The 18,467-nt window shown below is 45.4% G+C and overlaps 3 protein-coding genes across 5 annotated transcripts; 1 reads left to right on the forward strand and 2 right to left on the reverse strand.

The window, feature by feature from the left end:
- Positions 1-70: 70 nt before the first annotated feature.
- ccdc125 (coiled-coil domain containing 125) lies at positions 71-9,669 on the reverse strand. The gene is made up of 17 exons (XM_027019873.2): positions 9,016-9,669; positions 8,352-8,410; positions 7,909-7,995; positions 7,623-7,700; positions 7,344-7,429; positions 7,093-7,175; positions 6,729-6,841; positions 6,299-6,406; positions 6,041-6,194; positions 5,785-5,897; positions 5,262-5,533; positions 4,321-4,349; positions 3,997-4,122; positions 3,417-3,576; positions 2,092-2,309; positions 1,723-1,858; positions 71-658 (listed from the first exon to the last, which is right to left on the reverse strand). Exons 1-17 carry the CDS (start codon positions 9,305-9,307, stop codon positions 508-510), a joined length of 2,265 nt encoding a protein of 754 aa, XP_026875674.2. The 5' UTR covers positions 9,308-9,669; the 3' UTR covers positions 71-507.
- Position 9,670: 1 nt separating this feature from the next.
- rad17 (RAD17 checkpoint clamp loader component) lies at positions 9,671-15,720 on the reverse strand. Of its 3 annotated transcripts, XR_003411295.2 has the most exons (18): positions 15,628-15,720; positions 15,126-15,263; positions 14,695-14,952; positions 14,393-14,476; positions 13,964-14,126; positions 13,502-13,638; positions 13,344-13,396; positions 13,090-13,215; positions 12,646-12,715; positions 12,416-12,527; positions 12,025-12,222; positions 11,699-11,784; positions 11,429-11,575; positions 11,092-11,238; positions 10,846-10,966; positions 10,415-10,472; positions 9,999-10,272; positions 9,671-9,896 (listed from the first exon to the last, which is right to left on the reverse strand). XR_003411295.2 is itself a non-coding variant. In XM_027019867.2 (17 exons), the coding sequence occupies exons 2-17, from the start codon at positions 15,165-15,167 to the stop codon at positions 10,050-10,052; spliced, it is 2,025 nt and encodes a 674-aa protein (XP_026875668.2). In that variant the 5' UTR covers positions 15,168-15,263; positions 15,628-15,720; the 3' UTR covers positions 9,671-10,049. The 3 variants fall into 3 exon arrangements, 2 of the variants coding, with proteins under 2 accessions (XP_026875668.2, XP_026875669.2); XM_027019867.2 differs by having other exon boundaries at positions 9,671-10,272; XM_027019868.2 differs by lacking the exons at positions 9,671-9,896; positions 10,415-10,472 and having other exon boundaries at positions 10,186-10,272.
- Positions 15,721-15,905: 185 nt separating this feature from the next.
- ak6 (adenylate kinase 6) lies at positions 15,906-18,422 on the forward strand. The gene is made up of 5 exons (XM_027019872.2): positions 15,906-15,992; positions 16,167-16,259; positions 16,343-16,401; positions 16,650-16,795; positions 17,584-18,422. The coding sequence occupies exons 1-5, from the start codon at positions 15,956-15,958 to the stop codon at positions 17,771-17,773; spliced, it is 525 nt and encodes a 174-aa protein (XP_026875673.2). The 5' UTR covers positions 15,906-15,955; the 3' UTR covers positions 17,774-18,422.
- Positions 18,423-18,467: the final 45 nt, after the last annotated feature.

The raw sequence follows: 18,467 nt of genomic DNA on the forward strand, positions 1-18,467 counted from the left end.
CAGAAAACAAGAAACCAAGTTTCTTGACACTTAATTACATTTGAAACAATTTCAAAATCAAAAGCACTGATATTCTGTAACAAACGTTTTATTGCACCTTACAGCTCAGTTACATGTTGTAGATTTGTGCCTGCATTGAAATAAAAAAATTCTACAACAAAATTGTCATGGTTAAAAAAAAAACAACAACCCTCATGTCAATCTACTGTCAATGCATAGTACAAAATAGTGAGCTTAGGCAAGATGCATAATCATTACAAACCTTCCAGTAGTGCAAACCACATATTTTGTGGTTTCTAATTGTTATGCACACTCTAATTGTATAAAAACTGAATTTCACTGTGACTCTCAAATGTGCTTTACAATTAGCCACTGAACTGCAGTCATGTGTCTGGTCATTAAACCAGTTTTGTGTGTTGTTTCAGCACTGCCTCCAACACGTCACTCTCTGTACCCAAAAGAACAGCGGGCCGTCCGTTCAGAACTCCCGTTCTTCTTAAGCCTCAATCACATGTACCCTGGTAGTGTTTTAAACTTGGAAAGCTGGGAATCCAGTAGATCATAGTAAATCCTGGACTTGTGGAAGTGCTGCCTGTAGGGTAAGAGATCCTCCACATTTAGCACGTCATCCTGGCCTGTCCATATGGTCAGAGTGTACCTGAGAGACAGGCGGAGAGAGTGGACCGAATATAAGCACACTGAAGATCAGTATTCCACAAGGAGAGAGGAAGTGCACAATAGAATCAGCAACACAAACACGCCACATTACCGGACACTACGCTTTGCATGCATGACAGCACTTTGCAATAATAAATGTCCCTAAAATGTTATTACTGATTCAAATACATGTTCAGATGTCTCAATTTCTAGGCATTTTCATTTATTTGTTTTGATTTCTGTATTACCGGAACCATTATCAATTCTCTATAGTATTTTTACATTGATTACATTTTTAAAAATTTGGTTATTTGATCCTTTAATAGCTCTAAGCATTTAATGGTTTTGGGCATTACAAATAAAACGCTACTAACATTCCATAATTCCAACATTCTAACTCTTCTGTCCAGGAGGTTGTGACAGCGGCTTACTGCAGTTTCTAAACTGCATACCTGCCCTGGAGAGAGACTGCACCGTTTTCCACATCCAGAGGATTCATGCTTGCATGTTTGACTGCATGTGCTGTAGAGTGCGCGTGTGTGTGATGAGCGCATCATCATTTCACAACAAAAACACGAGCGTGTCAAATGCGTCAAACGCTGCACTCCTCCACGGCGATTCACAGGACGGGTGCGACATGCTGCTCTCCGATTGGCCATGCTGCGAGTGTTAAATTATGCGCTCACTGCTACAGCACGACTCAGGGAGGGCGGGCTGCTGGAGTGCCCTGGGTCTCGGGGGAGGCGGGAGAAGGGGGGTGGGTTGATAGCAGCCTGACGCCTCCTCTGCACTCAGCGCATCTTTCGGCTTAATGGAGCGCGTCTGTTCCCTCCTCAAACAAGAAGGGCCAGGCCCTGAATTATACCGCTAGCACTTCAAAGGCATTTTAATGAGCTGCTTTTGTTGCGCAACACAAAACCAATCAACCTGCCCGTCGGGGGTCTGCCGCTTACAGCCACTCAAGATACAAACGGGCCTCAGCGCACACACCCAAGCCTCATCACCGTCCAGGGCACCCAACAGTAATACACGAACGGGACCGGCCAGCCCAAAACAGAGTCCCACCTGTCGGACTGTTGCAAGAGCCACTGGAATTGGGGGAAGGACTGGGGCAGGAGAGCTGCTCGCACTGGGAACGTCACCGGCCGCTCCAGAGGCCTGCACACCGTCTCCATCTGCTGAACCATCTCCCAGTTGTAACCTAGAAACCCACAGTATAACTGAGATCCAAGGGCAGTCAAAGCCAACTCCCAGAGCACTTCCAGAGCACTGTAAGTAATCTTACAGTAATCTTAATAAAGAAAACTTAATCAAGATCAGATCATATGTGTCAAGGTGGTGGAAAGGTCCAACCTTGCAATGTTCTGGCTCATCAGACATTAAATAAATTAATCTTGTGCATCCGCAAAGTTACACAGTTCAAAGACACGTTACCTGGGTTGTCTGTATCCTGGGACCAACCAGTGGTCCAGCCCAAGGACAGCACATCCTCCTGTGCTACCTGAGCCACTGCCTGTAGGAAGGTCTGGGCATCCAAAGGTGTGGCCCTACCCCCAGGCCCCGGAAGAACATCCGCGTTGATCCACACGGGCCCTTTAAGCTGAGCACGAGCCTCCTCCAGTAGAACCATGGATGGGGCCACTGCCGCCAGACTGTGCAGAACAAAGGGTCACTGGTGAAACCCGGTCCCACGTTCAGCCGTCCCACAATGTGTCCCAACCACTTGAGCTCAAGGACGTCTACACCGCAGCAGTGCAGAGCATTGAAATGCTGCCGCATCCATTAACTCTCGTAAATGAGGTGGTGTACAGTGCACAAAGTACCCATTCTGCATTAACCAACCAATGCCCTTCCCCCTCACATTTACGCACAACCTCTCTCAGTTCATCCTACAGAAATGACACAGCTTTTTCCCTTTCTGGCTAAGAATTAAAGATGGAGTTGGCCAACCTTGATGAACTATTGTGAGATCTGCACTGAAGGGTAGCCTTGAAAAAGGTTTTTTAAATTAGGTATGCCACAATGTCTGTCGCACATGTTGTCGGCATTTGAAATGAGTTGGCCACTGTACAGCATGCACACGCACAGTGATGTTTTACTAATAAAGCTGTAGACCATTCTTCAGAATGCCGAGAAGGACCAGGCTGCTATTGGCCCAACTCTGCAGTGAAAAAAATTCATTTCATCGGTCAGATTTCCTGTCATTTTCTCATAGACTTAAATGTTTACAGAGGCTTTAATGTTTGCTGTATAAATGTTTACAGAGGCTATAACGTTATCCATGTCACAGTCCTAGAAGGAAGCTAGCTCATGAATTTGCTTCAATTGTATGACACTGTAACCAAGAGAAGCTCCTCGTACATTTATAAGGTTCTGATTCCGTTTCTGGACTTTCTCAAGTACGTGAGGAAAATGACAGAGGGATGAACTGTTTCTGGACTGCATCCCAAATTGTAAGCAGTCTAAGGGGACTCAATCGGATTATGCACTCAGTTAACATAAAGCAATTATTTAGTCCACTGCTTAGTGAACCTGGACGTGCCCTTCACTGTTCACTCAAGTGTTTCTGCCACTGTGGCAAATCTGATTCAGTTCCCTCCTTATGGTCAGGTGTATTAGTACAGGGAAAACACTACTCTGTATGGGCCAGTCTGCGGGACTTAATAAGTCTCCAGTCCTTTCAACACAGAATACTGTGCCAAATACCCAATCTGAAACAATGAAACGTGCACATCACTGATGCAGTCGCACTGACCAACCTTTTGAAGTCCAGTTTGATTCCCTTGTGTGAGTCCTCCACTACTCTTAACCACTCCTTCAGCATGATGTCACTGTCTGTGTGAGGAGGGTGTGCCATAATGGGTTCCTCCGGGTCACGACCCCTGAGAAGAACATCGGCTTCTATCATCTGAGCAGGACCTTGTGTACAAATGAGGCAAGAACCATCAAAACTGAGACCGAATGAATAGCAGCTCCAGAAGACCGCAAAGTGCAGCACATTCGCTGCCAAAGCATTATGGTCCACACTAAATGATATTGGGGTGCTGTCAAAAGTCAAAAGTGTTTGGAGAGGACTGTAGCAGTTCCAAGCTGGTTAAAATTGAATTAGTGAAGTTCTGAGCATGACCATCAGTAAATAACTCTGAACCTAACCTGCCTGCCTGGACCAAAATTCCTTTTCACAATCAACAGTGAATTTACCAACATCTTAAGTCTCTGCATGTCTGTTATATGCAAGGAAAATCGTACTAGAGCTCATAGTTCTACAACCCACCTCTCGACAAAGGAATAAATCGGGTAAATATAAAGTCATTCTCAATCTGAACGGTTGTTCCTCACCTTTAATCGCTTCGTTGATTTTGTCCCTGCTGTTCGCCGCATGATACCAGTTAATATCTGCAGCATCCCTGTCGTGAATTGCACCTTTCCTGAGGAAGTAGTCCAACGTTTGGTCCCTCATAGAGCCTACAGATGTAGCATCGCAGCGATAAAACATTGGAGAAACATAATTCATTGGAGTCTGTCAGTCTCTCAACATGCCAAAAATAACCAAGCTAGCTAAACTTATAAAACAAAAAAAAAGTGTGTCTGTCCCTGTGAATTAGCTGACCTAGTTATATACACAGTTAGCATAGGCAGCTCAGCTTAAAAAAACAAACCAACCTGTGGCGCTTGACGACGACGACTCGTATCTAAGATAAGAGGCGACAGATATAAAGGTTGCAATCAGAATCACGGCACAGATCAAATAAAGGCGCAAACTGCGCTTATTTACGCCCATGTGCTTTGATAAGGACCAGCTCTGCTTCCAGCGGAGTTTCGCGTTCTTTACACATTTCTTTTCCGCACGGACAACATTTAAGGAAGGACTTCCGTTAGGTTGCACGTTGGGATGTGAAGTTCATTCTAACTTTTTTTTACTAAACTCTTTTAAAAGCTATATATATATATATATATATATATATATATATATATATATATATATATATATATATATATATATATATATATATATATATTCTGTGTGTGCATTACATAAAACAGAATACAAAGGCATCAGCATTGATCCTTATATTCTAGTTCAATGGTATCTTGATCTGTAACCCAAGATGCCGGTTAAGATACATTCAATGTAAATGACAAAGCACTTTAGTAAGTCGCTCTGGATAACAGCGTCTGCCAAGTGCTATAAATACAAATGTAAATGTATACATAACGATCAATGGGTGATATGTGGTGCAAAAATGTACCTTTATTCAAACGATTTTAGGCCTAAATATCATTAAGTCAATATTAAAATATAAACAGACCAACGAAATTTAAATGTACAAAGCAAACTTGCTTTGAATATGCAGTGTCTGAAATATACTGCAACAGGCCAGCTTACACTAACTAAAAGGATAGACATGCCACATGTAGGACAATTCCACTTCTGGTTTAAGCCTGGTTACAAAGAAATAAACTTTGATTTCTGATGTACATTTTCTGCGTCTTTAAAATGGCTTCTTAATTTATGCACCTATAGAGTTCTAACAATGGTTTATCCCAAAAAAGCAGGTGCCTACAATCCCCTCCTTCAACCTTCGTCCTCATGCGTGCATCACCTGGCTTCCCCGCGGCCGAACAGCTTCTCTTCCTTGAGGTGTATATCCGTGGTGACGGAGCCATGCCCGTCGGAGGCCGGGAGAGCTAGACAGCCAGCGGTGCCGTCCTCCGAGCAGACGCAGGCGTCCGCTCCGTCCTCTTTGGGCTGCTGGCGCACGCGGGCTTCTCTCTGGCTCGGCTCCCGCGTGCGCTTCTCCCGGTCCTCGGAGCTGCGTGCCAGCATGTAGCTCACCTTCCTTTGGTGCGCCAGGGCCTCCTCCTTGTCATGCAGCTGAAACAGACGCACAGCCGGGTAAACACTTCTGCTTCGCGCGGGTCATGAAATTGACCCACGAAAAAGAGCTGTGCTGAACGACAGACGCCTTACGGGTGGCTGCGTCGTTTTGGTGAACGATAGTCATAGTACTGAGCTAATGGTGAGCTGCTGAATCGTTAAAAAAGTTATACTTATAACATCATCCAGTTTCTGAACTACGATGGGTGAACCATGATGGAGTGCAGAAGCAGGAAATGTGGACAGACCAGATCGAGCAGCAGGTGGAGGGTTTCCATGGGGTTACTCTGGACCTTCCCCTCCCTGGCTGACGGCAGAAATCTTCTCAGCCTCTGAGCCACGCTGACCGCTCCCAGCTTCCCTGCAACGAAGGGAGCAGCGTGCGGTCAGTAATGGCCCGTCATGAGCCTCCCCCCATCTGTGGCCGTCTTAGCAGGGCAAGACCGCGAAGCCGAGCGGCTGGACTAATGGAAAGGTTCGGCATCGGGCGGGCGAGCACTGCACCTCCCTGTGGCAGCCGCTGGCGTGGCAAGCGTCCGTCACGCGCAGCCATCCGTAGCACCTCCTCGCTGCCCCTCCGCAGCTGCTGCTCAAAGGCGACGCGGAACGCGTCGACCATCACATACGCCTCCTCCTTCCTTCTCGTCTGCTCCTCCAGCTGAAGGGGAAACCCAGGGGTGCGTACACACGCACACAAACACTCAAACACACCGAAAAGCCCGGCAAAGCAACAGGTACAACGGTGGCGTGGGTGGAAGGTACCTCTTGTTGGAGCTGGTGCACCTGTCTGCGGCTTGCTGCAGCGCTCTTGGCACAGGGACACGGATTGCCCGCGCCGGGGACACACTGGCATGCCCCATACACAGCCAGCTGGGACACAAAACATGCACCATTCCTTTTTTTTAATGTTTCTCTGCCTGTCAGTCTGGCTGTCTATCAAACAACCTGGCCAGCCATTTGTTCATCTTGAAACTCTTCTGTCCTTCAAGCTTTCTATCTGTACCTCCATCCATCAAACTATCTATTTCTATCTATTAGTCCAAGTTTCTATCTATTCTTCTTTCCATCTTGACATCCTTCCCATCCATCCATTTATTTTCCATTCATCCATCCATTACACTGTCTATCCATTTATTAACTCATTCATGTTTCCATCCATCCATCTATCCATCCATCCATTCTTCCAAGGCACCTCCAGTGAAGATCCCTCTCTCCCTTTGCTGCATGGAGGCTGGGTCTTCTGGAAGTCTCTTCTCTCCTGAGGACTCAATAACCCCAGCAGCTCCAGACACTGCTGACTCAGTGCTGCACACAGACACATGGGAAGAAAATGTCCACCACACCATGGAGTTGATGCACACTTTGCCCAGAAGGTTCCACTAAGCAGTGACTAGCTGCTAATGAGTGACAGCTGCACCATCTCACTTGCATAATGCTCGCCACCGCCAACCAGATTGTACTCATTAACGGAGACATTAGCTTTTATGTGTATTCCTTTAAACTGTGTGCAAAACACGAAGCCACATTGTTTGGGAATAGACATCGGTTAGACTTACAGGTGTTCTCCATCTGTAGCTCATGCAGCTGTTGGAGTCTCTTTTCGAGGGCTTGACCCAAGGCCTTACTCTCTGCGCACATCCTGATTCAGACAGATAATGCCCAATGTCGATAGATTTAGAAAGAAATGTAAAGTCTGCAAAACTGCGACAACTCCTCAAGACTTCGCAGAGAGTGACGACGACGCACGGGTGCAAGTGGCTTCTGCAAGTGGCCGCAGCTAGCCACCGCGGAGGAAATGTTAACGCACCTCTCACACTTTAGGGTCCAGGCATGCTCTATGTTCTTAAACTGCACCTGGTTGAAGGTGATCTCCCACTGCAAAGCATTCACTTCCTGCAGGGCAGAGGGTTCAAAGTCTGAAAACACATCAGCAGACTGCCTGGTCTGTGGAGCATCTCACATCAATAGCACCGATCAGGCCCGTCAGTATGCGATTCATCCATTTTATAAGAGCGTAAAAGGCGAGTGCTGATCCTAGATCAGCACTCCTGGTTCATCAGAGCAGGTCCTGGCATAAAGACGTCACCTTTTCCAGAGCTTTGGTCCGCTCCTCACTCTTCTGAAGCAAGATCTTGGTGTGACTGGTCGCTTTGTCTAATATAGCCTTCAGGGTGGACAGAATAACGTTACGCCTGTCAACTTGAATCAAATCAAATCGTTCAAATGGCCAATGAGCCATCCAATGAGAATTTTACAAACACTACTATATCAGAAGTGTAGTGAATGGAAATGCATTGTGATGTAACTGCAATACACTGAACTGCGTGGGGTCACGAGCATCAGCTTGAAGGGAGGAAATTTATGGGCATTACTTGGCCTTGCAAGATCCTCAGAGCTTCGTGCTTGCCTTCCAGATGTCGATGGGTGACCTCCAGTTCTGTCCGCAACAGTTCAACTTCCTGCAAGGCAGCACAGCTCAGTATACAACATTCCATAATTTAAGCGGTATCCTCACTATCTCATCAGACTCCCCCCGTATGAAAACCCACCGCGCTGATGAACTTTTCATTTCATCACTGGTCCCAGCCCCAGCGTTTTTAAGCAGTTCATTTGCCTCTTGAATATGCCTGTAACATTTGTCTGTCTATATTCAAATAGGCTTTTATTGCACACACAAAATTCTATTTTAAAATATCAATTGAACATATCAGCTGACTAAGCATAGCGAATCCTAGCAAATCAAATCTAAGCGCTTATCATGGTACAAGCACTTTCTGTACATCTGTGGTTGTGAAGTGTGACTCGGCTGTCCTACCTCCATGACCTCATGCAGTCTCCTCTGTAACACCTCACTGGAGTCCCCAGCATCGCTTTCTAGGAGAGAAAAAACTGCCGTGTGTAAAGCTGCCTCATGGTAACAGCTGTTCTGCTGTACACAAATAAAACTGATTCCCACTGCAGACATTTCCCATTTATTTATAGGACAAGTGTTTGACCCTGATGTAGTATCGCAGACAGGTGTGACCTGACCCCAGGTCAGTGGTGTGCCAAAGTAATGGACACTGCAGAAGGTTCTACACAGGTGAAAAAAGTTTTAAAATTAACTCATGTTTAAGACTGTAACCCCAAATGTGTTTCAGTGCTGGCTCGAATAATCCGAAAAGCTTCATGTGAGCAGAAATATGACGCAGGTGTCAGTGCTGACAGAACACACCAAAGTCAACAGGGCAAGCAAACAGGTGTGCTTAGAACAGGACCGGACCAAGAAGTGATTATTTCCTTTTCTCTCTTTCACTTTGACCGCTAGGAATTTCACTTTGTAGATCTGTAGTAATACACTTGAACTTGTCTGACTGTACCAGGAGAAAAATATCAATTAATCCTAAGAAACCTTTGACACTAACGAAAAGCTGGCCAAACTGACATGAAGTCCAAAACTAAACACGACGGCAAACGCTCCGATTTCCCAGATGATTTACCTGCGTCTCTGTTTCCAGCTCCTGTTTCCAACTCCTGTTTGGAAGCCGTGTACGCTGCACTGCAGGACGTCCAGGAGAAAGGCTCACTGCTCCCCTCACTGCACCTTTTTGAGAGCCTCGTCTGGGGCAACACATCCGGGAGGTCGCGTTTCTTCCCGGTCCTGGTCTGGTGGCAACCGTCCGGGTGCGGTATGGGCCGGGAACTCATGCCGTCCCCTAGGTCCCCCTCCGTCATGTCATCTTCCGACGGGGGAGCGGGGAGTTTTGTCGCCGGTTCTCTGGCTCCTTGCATCGACTCCAAAAGCGCAAATAATAATAAGAAGAAGACGACGACGACAACGACGTCCAGAAGCAAAGCGCTGCTGAGATCCGAAGTATCGAGTCGGTTCGTAAATTAGCGTTAAGGTTGAAGTCGACGCAGGACGTGTGTCTTCGCTTTAAAAACGCAGAGCAAAAAGGTTGGACGAAAGCGCGGAACTGACCTGTCAAGAGTACACACTAACAACGGGTGTGTCACTTCCAGGCGAAGTTTAAATATCTGCAGGCTGGATCTAATGGCTGCTTCGAGCAGTATAGCTCAGTCTATACAGGTGTGATCTTTAGTACTCAGCATACGTGAAGTGAATAATGTTTAGAGTCACAAACAACGGGCAAGTACATTGCAAAAAAAAATTGTTTATTGTTGTAAAGTTGTGCTGCGGCCAAGGTGTGGCAAATAATAAACAGATCAATGTCAGAACTGTACTACAGTGAACAGGAAATGGTTGTATGCAAACACCCATTTCAGTGTAACAATCACTTATGTCCTTATGACATAAGTACAATACGTACACTGTTACACAGGAGCGGGACAAACGTGACGCAACAGGCTTCTGTTTAGCCTGGAAAAAAAAATAAATATTAGAAACTTCCTACTAATTCACATTCTAAAAAGACTTAACATAAACCCCAGTGCTTTAGAAACATGGAGGGAGCATCAACACCTCAAGGCAGTGATGGTGAATTATGTCTGGAAAACCACAGCATGTGATTGGTCAGTCACTGTCATACTCCTCGATTAAAATGTCCTCCTCGTCCAATAAGGCATCTGCGGTGGTCGGCTGTGGTTGGCTGCTGGGGAAATCTGCCCCCGGCTCCTGGCTGCTGGAGGGCAAAGTGCGGGTTCCCTGCCCGGTGGTTTGGGTTCCCGCGTCGTCACTTTCGCCATCCAGGTCCAGGCCGCCAGGTTCTTTGTCGCCAAGTGCTTCGAGTTTTAACCTGAAAGAGTTCGAACAACTTTCAGGTTCGGCTCGGTTCAGGCCGTGCGAGCGCACGCTTAAAGCATTCAGCGCTGAAAAAGCAAAATGGCGGACTTGCTTTGGTGAATGTTTCTCTCCTTACTCTTTAAACTTGGACTTACCTGCCTGGGAATCGTCTAAGAGAGAGGTGGCCAACGTCTTGAATGAAGGCTATCTGAGCTGTAAGGCGGAGGTGACAATTTTCACACGATACATTTATGAATTCGTGTGGATTACAGTAATCCTGTGAGGAGGGTTTCACCAAATCCTCAGTCTGAATGTGTTGTCCATGTTCATGAAAACCAACTCAAACGAGAGAGCAGTTTTTCTCTTTCTTAAGTCATAGGTCAGAAGAACATTTCTGCATTGTACCACACAGTATCCAAAACAATTACTGCAATGAAAAGTTTGAATATTGTTTCATACACGATTACAAACAAACATTTTGCTCACTGAAACATTGGGTAGCAAATCTGAGGCTATAGCAGTAAAATCTGCTTTATAGAAACTGACTGTGTGAGTGTGTGTGTGTGTGAGCGTGTGTGTGTGAGACCTTGATTCCTCATTGGGTTGCTCAGCTGGGCAAGGTAGGGCACGAGCTCCGTCATGAGGCTCACTGGTGTCAGGCAGAAACTAATGAACAGGGACTGAGCTGCCAGGTAGTTCTCCCGGTACTGCAGCCAAAACAAACAAACAAAAACATTAGTCAGAGACCATAAATCACTGAATCTCACTTATTCCTTTAATTAATGAATGGTTTAATGGGCCTAAAGCCTGAAAAACTTTTTTTTTTTTTTACCGTCTTGTTAATATGCAGCCAGTGGGGTTTGTGAAGGGGCTTGAAGCCTACGTGTGATTGGCTGGTAGCCTGTGCTCGGGCTGAATTTGAGTAGATGAGCCCCCTAGTGGCCACGGATGATCCATACTCTGACATGGTGGGCCTAGACTACAAGGAGAATAGCACCACTACAACAGCTCTTAATGACCAAATAAATAGTAGAATTAAGTGTACTGGGACAGTTTTTACATCATATTCAGTCCTGGTGTGGCTGTTGGCATCAGATCCAACATGTAACCCAGAGTGGATCATTGTTGTATTAACTCGTATAAACTTGCATGAACTTATATAAACTCACGCTCCACTCAGCCGTCAGGAAGTCAGCGTCTGAGAGGTACTCGCTGGCGCGTGCGACATCGTCCATATCTGAGAAGAAGTCCGGGTAGTTCTGGTGCAGGTAGAGGCTGAAGAACTCACCTGACATGTGAGACCGCTCTACAACAAGCTGAGAGAGAGAGAGAGAGAGGAGAGAGAGGAGAGAGAGAGAGAGAGAGAGAAGATTAGGGGCATTACAGCTAGCAGGGCAAGAAAAGTCAGGGCACGCACATGTTTGTTTGTGTGTTATTACCTCTGGGTCAACAATCATTCTGTCTCTCTGATGAACTGAAAGATGTGATGGTAACTTAGGAACTTCACAACCCTCATAGGCTTCACCTAAAATTGCAATCATCATCACCAAAGTTGTTCTGAGCATTTAAAAAAAACAAAACAACAACAACAACTTTAAAATCCGTCTTTACGTCCTAAAAACAGTTGTTCTGAGGAGGAGCAGGGACTATGTATGGCAGGAGGTAATCAGATTACAGCAGCTTTTATATCTTAAAACAATGTTACCATCATCGTTCCTCTTCATCAAAAAGACTGACAATAAAAAGAGAGACAGCTACGACTGACGTTTGCAATAAAGGATCTTCCCCAGGGCCCTGAAGAGGAAGAGGGAGGTGTCTTTTCCTCCGATGGCAGGGCTGTCGTCTAGCACCTCTGCGGATCTGGTAGAACGATTGCCCCCCTTGGGCCTAGCGGGGACTCTTGCCGCAGACGCAGCTGATTTGCCCTTTTTAGAAGCCCACGCACCCTTTTCCAGAGAGTGTTCTGAAGAAAAACAACAACAACAACAACACACAAGCGACATTACCACATAAGGAAGCGACTCAGTAATTGTTGCATATCTAGTCAGTGAGCACTAAATCAGCAACCCGACACTTGGACTTTATTGCCCGGGGCTTATATCCGTGGGCTGGCCGTGGGGGCCTGTGTGATTTCCAAGGCGAGAGCGTGCACACACCAGCAAATGAGGAGAACTGCAGGCTGTTGATGGCACTGCGGATGTCTCCCGAGCTTCCGGCACACAGCTGCTCCAATACCGCCTTCTCCGGATCGGAGACTCGACCGGCACTCTACGAAGCAAGCAAGCAAACAACCACCACCGCACGACAACAACGTGTCATTTCACAGGAAGCAGACAAGGTGGCATACCATGAAGCACCGTGCGATGGAGAACTCGTTAGCATTTACCTTGTTAGCTTCGATAGCAGCAATGCGACTCAGCACCTTCATCATACTGGTGGGAGCTATGGGGTTAAAACTGGACAAGAAGCAAAAGGATGAGGAGGCTGAGCATAAAGGAAACCCATTGAAAACCAACCAGTAGAAACTAATTAGTATAACTGAATATGCATATTTGAATATGCATACTAGATCCTCCTACTGCCTTATTACCAATAATAATATTTTAGCACTCCTTTAAAGTAGACATTGATGAGCTGTATTAACCACACTGTCATCCCACATAGCATCAGACACACTCCTTGTGAATTACATGAGATGTCTGTTGATTGATTTGAATTGCAGGGACATTTGAAATTGCGAGAGCTGCTTCACAACGAGCGACACGACACCCGAAACCCTAAAGGGGGTTTCCTCAGCTTCGTCTTTCTGCCAAAGTTGTGGCACATTCACCTGATGGTACGGATGCCCAGCTCCTCCTGCACCTCCTTCGGGAAGAGGAGTCTGGAACTGCTGTCACCGCTCAGGCTGTCCGACACCACGAAGACCAGTGGCCGCCTGCCCGTTCTCGCGAAGCGCCTGCACAGAGAAGAGAAGCTGAAGCGCTGGGCCTCATTCCGCAACGCTCGGGAATCCAGCGTCTGTCACTCCTGTCCACGCAGCTCGTGCGGACAACGCCGTCATTCCACATGCCGGAATGTCATTACCTCAGCGTGTCATGCAAGCATCCCGGCTGTCTGTAGAACTGGTTTGGAAAATCCTGTGGGGACACAAATGGATTAGACGTTGCTCTATCAAGCTATTATGCGTGATGAAAGCCATGCTGCTGTGCAAGATTTCACTGGAAATACGTCACGCGCTGCACCTCTACAAGGATGAGCTTTCTGTCTTGAGCCTGGCCGTCTCCTCTCATCGGGAGTCGGTCGTATTTGTTCGCTCTGAGCAGGAACTCCTGGAAGGCTCCTGTCTGTGAGGTCCAGTGGAAACTGTTAAACCTGGAGTCTGGAAAAAGGAAAACAACAACCTGTAACTACATACTCTAGTGGTTTACACAAAACTTAACAAGCAATCTTTTCTTTTTGTCTTTTTGTGTTTTTTGCTCCTGGGGATCACAGAGGATAACAGACAGTTGTAATTTGTGACCCAAATTATTAGAATTTGTTTAAAACTAAGACATAAATGTGACTGGGACATTTAATTAACAGTTGGTTAAGCATGCTGAACATGTAATAAACACACAAACAAAATGAAATGAGGAAAAATAAGGTACTCAGCAAAGCCCATGGACACTTCTGGGTCCATTTCACTGGAACTAGAGTCAGAGCACCTGGATCGAAGGTCTGTCTGAAGGAATCATCCGTCCTGTATTCGGAAGTGGTGACAGGGTTGGACCACTCCTGGATCTGGCAACCCAAATCCCTGGCCAGGACGTGAACTGTGGCAGTCTTTCCACAGCCAGACGGACCCGTCAGCAGTAGGACAGCACCACCCTGTGGTGACATTTCGGCAACTCCTTTAACAGACCCACCCACCTCCTGGTGTGCTACCATCTGGCAGAGTGCAATTACAAGCCAGACCTAACGCACTGTTCAGAGTCTTCGTAGCGCTTATTCAAAACTGGTCAAATCAGGGTCAGAGTTAATCTTCACAAAAACGTAACACTCCAGGAGGTGGATAGAGATCCCTGCATTAAAATGTATTTCTTCTCAGAAAGAAAAACATCTGTTTCTATTTGTTAAACCATCATCATACACACCTTGTTTGCATGATTCAAGTCCAAATGAACCCTCAACCATTTCTCAACTTCCTCAACTTTCTTTTTGTGGACCGCCAGCTCAGCCTAAATTAGAGAGGACAGGCATACTGTTGGCTGTGGACAGGATTAGTGGCAATGATGATGAGCCATATGCGCAATATCTATATTACATATGTTGTGTATTATTTTCTGGAATTTCATATCATTACATATCTTAAGTGACCTTGGGTTTTTGTGAAAGGCACTATATAAATCTAGCCCATTATTATTATTATTATTATTATTATCAATATCATACATACTTGTAACTGAGGGGCATACACCTGCACCCAGGGTTCATCTTGGGGCTCCTGAGAATCTTGCCTCCTGGGAGGGAACACAGGCTTGGCGGCCTGGAGCGCTCCCTTTCTCTTCCTGGGTTTCTTCCCGCCGACGTCCACACCAGAGGGCTGTGCTCTGGACTTGTTTCCTCCCGAAAGCGGTGCCTTTGCCAAGGGGAGGCTGTTCAGTCCCGAGCTTCCAAAGAGATCACCGAAGGATGGTTCTACCCAGCTGTTTAACTAAACCAAACAAGAGAGAAACAACGCCAGCATAAAGTCAGACTCAGTTGATGGAGTAAGACTGGCAATAACCATGATCTGTCTGTGCGGCCTGGAAACCCATTCAAAAATGATGGGTGAACCGCATTTATCCAAAGCCACTTCACCCACAAGCGTGAACCTGTGAAACTTACTTTACCGGAGGACGCTTTTCCTCCCAGAAAAAGTTGGGACATTATCAGCTCTTCCCATTCACACGGCGAGACTACTCAGTGCAGCGCTGCGAAGAGGATTACAGCGTTTCCTGATGGACCACAGATCCAGATTTTCCACTGAAGACGTTCACGCACAAAGACAGAGGCACAGCTCTTAGTGACAGCACATCGCGGAGACTGACACATCTAACCATATCACCACGGCTTTGTTATGGTACTGGCTAACTGGCTAGCTGGTTGCTCGGGAGCAGGGAAAAACACTAGGAATTTGGACGCCACATCGGTTCCACTACAGTTTCATTGCTCAAAAAATAGTTTTTGATTACCGGAGTTGTGTAATTATTGGATGCGTTTATCTGTTTATAGCTAAAGGTAAACATTTCTAGTAGCGGTTTGCTAGCTTGGTGAAGGGAACGTTAACTGACACGGTGCGCTAACTAGCTAGCTTTTAATTGTACTTGCAGCAATTTCAACAGCTTACCTTAGTAATTTATGACGGCGAATTTGACAGAAAGTAAAAGTGAACAGATGTAAGTCTTTTTCTGTTATATGTGGCAAAGCGATGTTTTTCTGCTAGATATCCCTTTAAAGTTAAAACGGTCCGCCTCTCGGCTTGGCGCCTGTTGATGACGTCAGCGAGCAGCACACGCTGTTGGGCACGTTTCTGTTTCGCACCGACCCACTCCTCAAATAAGACCTTAAAGTCTGAAAAACTAACTGAACTCGGGTAGTATTGGCGAACAGAGACCTGAGCTTGCACAAGCGTTTCTGTTTATTCGCGTTCAGTTCTGGCAGCCCAGCTTCTGGCGATGAGGATTATGAGGAGGCCAAACATCCTCCTCACAGGTGGGCAGTCGGTCGAGGAGTTAGCTGTCGATGAAGTTGCGTTGGCTGTCTTAAATGTAGAGAGCATTTAACATGTCTTAAATGACATGTAAATGTTCTGTTAACCAGTATAGCGGAGTTTTCTGTTTATCTACGGTGTTGCCACTCAAACGTAACCACAGCTTGTGTTTCAAGGAACCCCAGGGGTCGGGAAGACCACCCTTGGCAAAGAGCTTGCTGAGAGGACCGGGCTAGTTTATGTCAATGTCGGAGAACTGGCACAGGAAGGTAAGTAGCTCCTCGTTTGAACATTCATGCTAAATTGAGGCCAGGCCAGGTAATCTTTTGGTTTTGTGTCTTTGTAAACTCAGGTCAGCTGTTCGATGGCTATGATGACGAGTACCAGTGTCCAATTCTGGATGAAGACAGGGTGAGCGTGGATCCAGGGCAGAATAAATCAAAACTTATTATTATTATTATTATTATTATTATTATTATTAATAGTGAAATATAGTTTCAGGTTGTTTGGGTATTTTAGTTTTTATTACCAGTTTGTTTTAATATGAAGAATTGTTTGTTTTAACAACAGTAATTTAAGAGGAAGAGGAAGTTGATTATCAGGTGAATGATTGATTGATTGATTGATTGATTTTGCTTACTCTAATTTTCCCCCCTCAGGTTGTTGATGAGCTAGAGGACAAAATGGCTGATGGAGGCGTTATCGTGGACTACCATGGGTGTGACTTCTTCCCCGAGCGCTGGTTTCACATTGTGTTTGTCCTTCGCACGGACAACACTAACCTTTATAACCGACTTGAAAACAGGTTAGTGGTACGATGGCATAAAAATGAATTGTGTCAACAAACACTTGCAAGAGTGTTGGTTTCTCTCACATAACTGACATAATCCTCAGGGGGCAGTGGCAGTTCACTGGTTAAGGTACTTAACTTGTAAACAAAAGGTTGCTGGTTCAAGCCTCAACACTGCCAACTTGCCACTTGGTCCCTGACCAAGACCCTTAACCCTCAATTGCTCAAGTTGTACCTGGTCATAATTAAGTTGCTTTAGATAAAAGCATCAGCTAAATGCCGTAAATGTAAATTCTCTGGTTTTCAGTTAAAAGGTTCTCTGAGTAAGTGATCTGTGACTAATTCCCATATGATTCTGTAGTTACTACTGTTACTTTTTGTACTTCTGCTAATTTCTCATCAAACCTGTGAATCATGGGTTGCACACTGTTGCCATGGTGAACTATAAATGCATTGACAAATCTGTTTATAGGTCAGTTAGGAATTTGCATACACACGTGGGAATACCAGAGTAGTCAAAACAGCATCTGGCATGCTCTGGTACTGGGGCATGTACTTTTTAGCTGGAAAAACTGATGCAGAACACCAATCATAACTGTGAACCGTTACTATATTGATCCGAATTCCTATTGTAACACATGCTGGACTAGAATAAAAAAAAACACTTTTTTTTTTTTTTTTTTTTTTTAGTTTGTCATTTATATTTTGATAAACATAACTGAGTCAGGTGAGCCTAATTCTAGATGACCGCCATTCTGCCGAGGCGGTATACATAGACCCAGCCCCTGGTCTGTCTTGTGTAGGGGTTACACGGGCAAGAAGCTGCAGGACAACGTCCAGTGTGAGATCTTCCAGACCATCTACGAAGAAGCCATGGAGGCATACAAAGGCGAGATCGTGCACCAGCTCCCCAGTAACGACCCCGAGGACCTGGAGAGGAACCTGGAGCAGATCATGCAGTGGATTGAGCAGTGGAGCAATGAGAACAACTGAAAGTGCTCTGTGTGGCAGACTCTGAAAGACACTGTAGAAATATCGCACCTCACATACATGCACCTTGACAATGAGATGCTGAATTACCACTCCAACTTTCTTCATAAGGTCTGTGCAGCGCAAGAAAAGCTCATTCAACTACTAATTAATACAAGTTGAAGCAGGTGGACAAATGTGAGGTCAAATAGATGAGTATCATTATAATAACGTGTGGAGAATATAAGCTGTTTTGTACTGTGGTCAGTAACCTTTTTCTTATGTAAGTCGCACATTTCTAGTTTCATCCTTCGAAGGGCAACTATGTTAGTTTTATCTCCTTGGCTTTTTTTGGAACATTAATCACTAAGATTTGCATTTTGAAAGTTGCTTTTTTTAAAAATTGGATAAATAAGAAGAGGCAGTGGGTGTTTTGAGTGACTGATAAATGATGGGATGAGAATTGCTTGAGCCAGTTTCACATATACATATATATATATTTGGCAGGAATAATTTTTAATGTCGTAAAACGAGTTCCATGTAAGTGTCTTAAAGAGTAAAGTTCTCATATAATTTGCTGGCAGGTGGGAACTCTGTGTGTAGTAGAACTCCTGGGCTGTTTTGATGGAAATATTACGTTTCAGCTAAAGAAGCAATAAAACATGGCAGACGAGTTTGTCGGGTTTCGGGACTTTAGTTTATTTCCGTCTGAATGACC

The sequence above is a fragment of the Electrophorus electricus genome, chromosome 5 (genome assembly GCF_013358815.1).
Source record: "Electrophorus electricus isolate fEleEle1 chromosome 5, fEleEle1.pri, whole genome shotgun sequence".
NCBI lineage: Eukaryota > Metazoa > Chordata > Actinopteri > Gymnotiformes > Gymnotidae > Electrophorus > Electrophorus electricus.

Coding starts and splice junctions, on each gene's coding strand:
- ccdc125 (XM_027019873.2), bottom strand. CDS start 9,307: ATGCAAGGAGCCAGAGAACCGGCGACAAAACTCCCCGCTCCCCCGTCG. Junction 4,123..4,320: donor GTCGTCGTCAAGCGCCACAG/GTTGGTTTGTTT, acceptor CTACATCTGTAG/GCTCTATGAGGGACCAAACG. Junction 2,310..3,416: donor ATCAAACTGGACTTCAAAAG/GTTGGTCAGTGC, acceptor TGTTCTGCACAG/TCTGGCGGCAGTGGCCCCAT.
- ak6 (XM_027019872.2), top strand. CDS start 15,956: ATGAGGATTATGAGGAGGCCAAACATCCTCCTCACAG. Junction 15,993..16,166: donor GCCAAACATCCTCCTCACAG/GTGGGCAGTCGG, acceptor TTGTGTTTCAAG/GAACCCCAGGGGTCGGGAAG. Junction 16,260..16,342: donor CGGAGAACTGGCACAGGAAG/GTAAGTAGCTCC, acceptor TTGTAAACTCAG/GTCAGCTGTTCGATGGCTAT.
- rad17 (XM_027019867.2), bottom strand. CDS start 15,167: ATGTCCCAACTTTTTCTGGGAGGAAAAGCGTCCTCCGGTAAA. Junction 13,216..13,343: donor TGCTTGCATGACACGCTGAG/GTAATGACATTC, acceptor TTCTCTGTGCAG/GCGCTTCGCGAGAACGGGCA. Junction 11,239..11,428: donor TCCTGACGGCTGAGTGGAGC/GTGAGTTTATAT, acceptor TTCTCCTTGTAG/TCTAGGCCCACCATGTCAGA.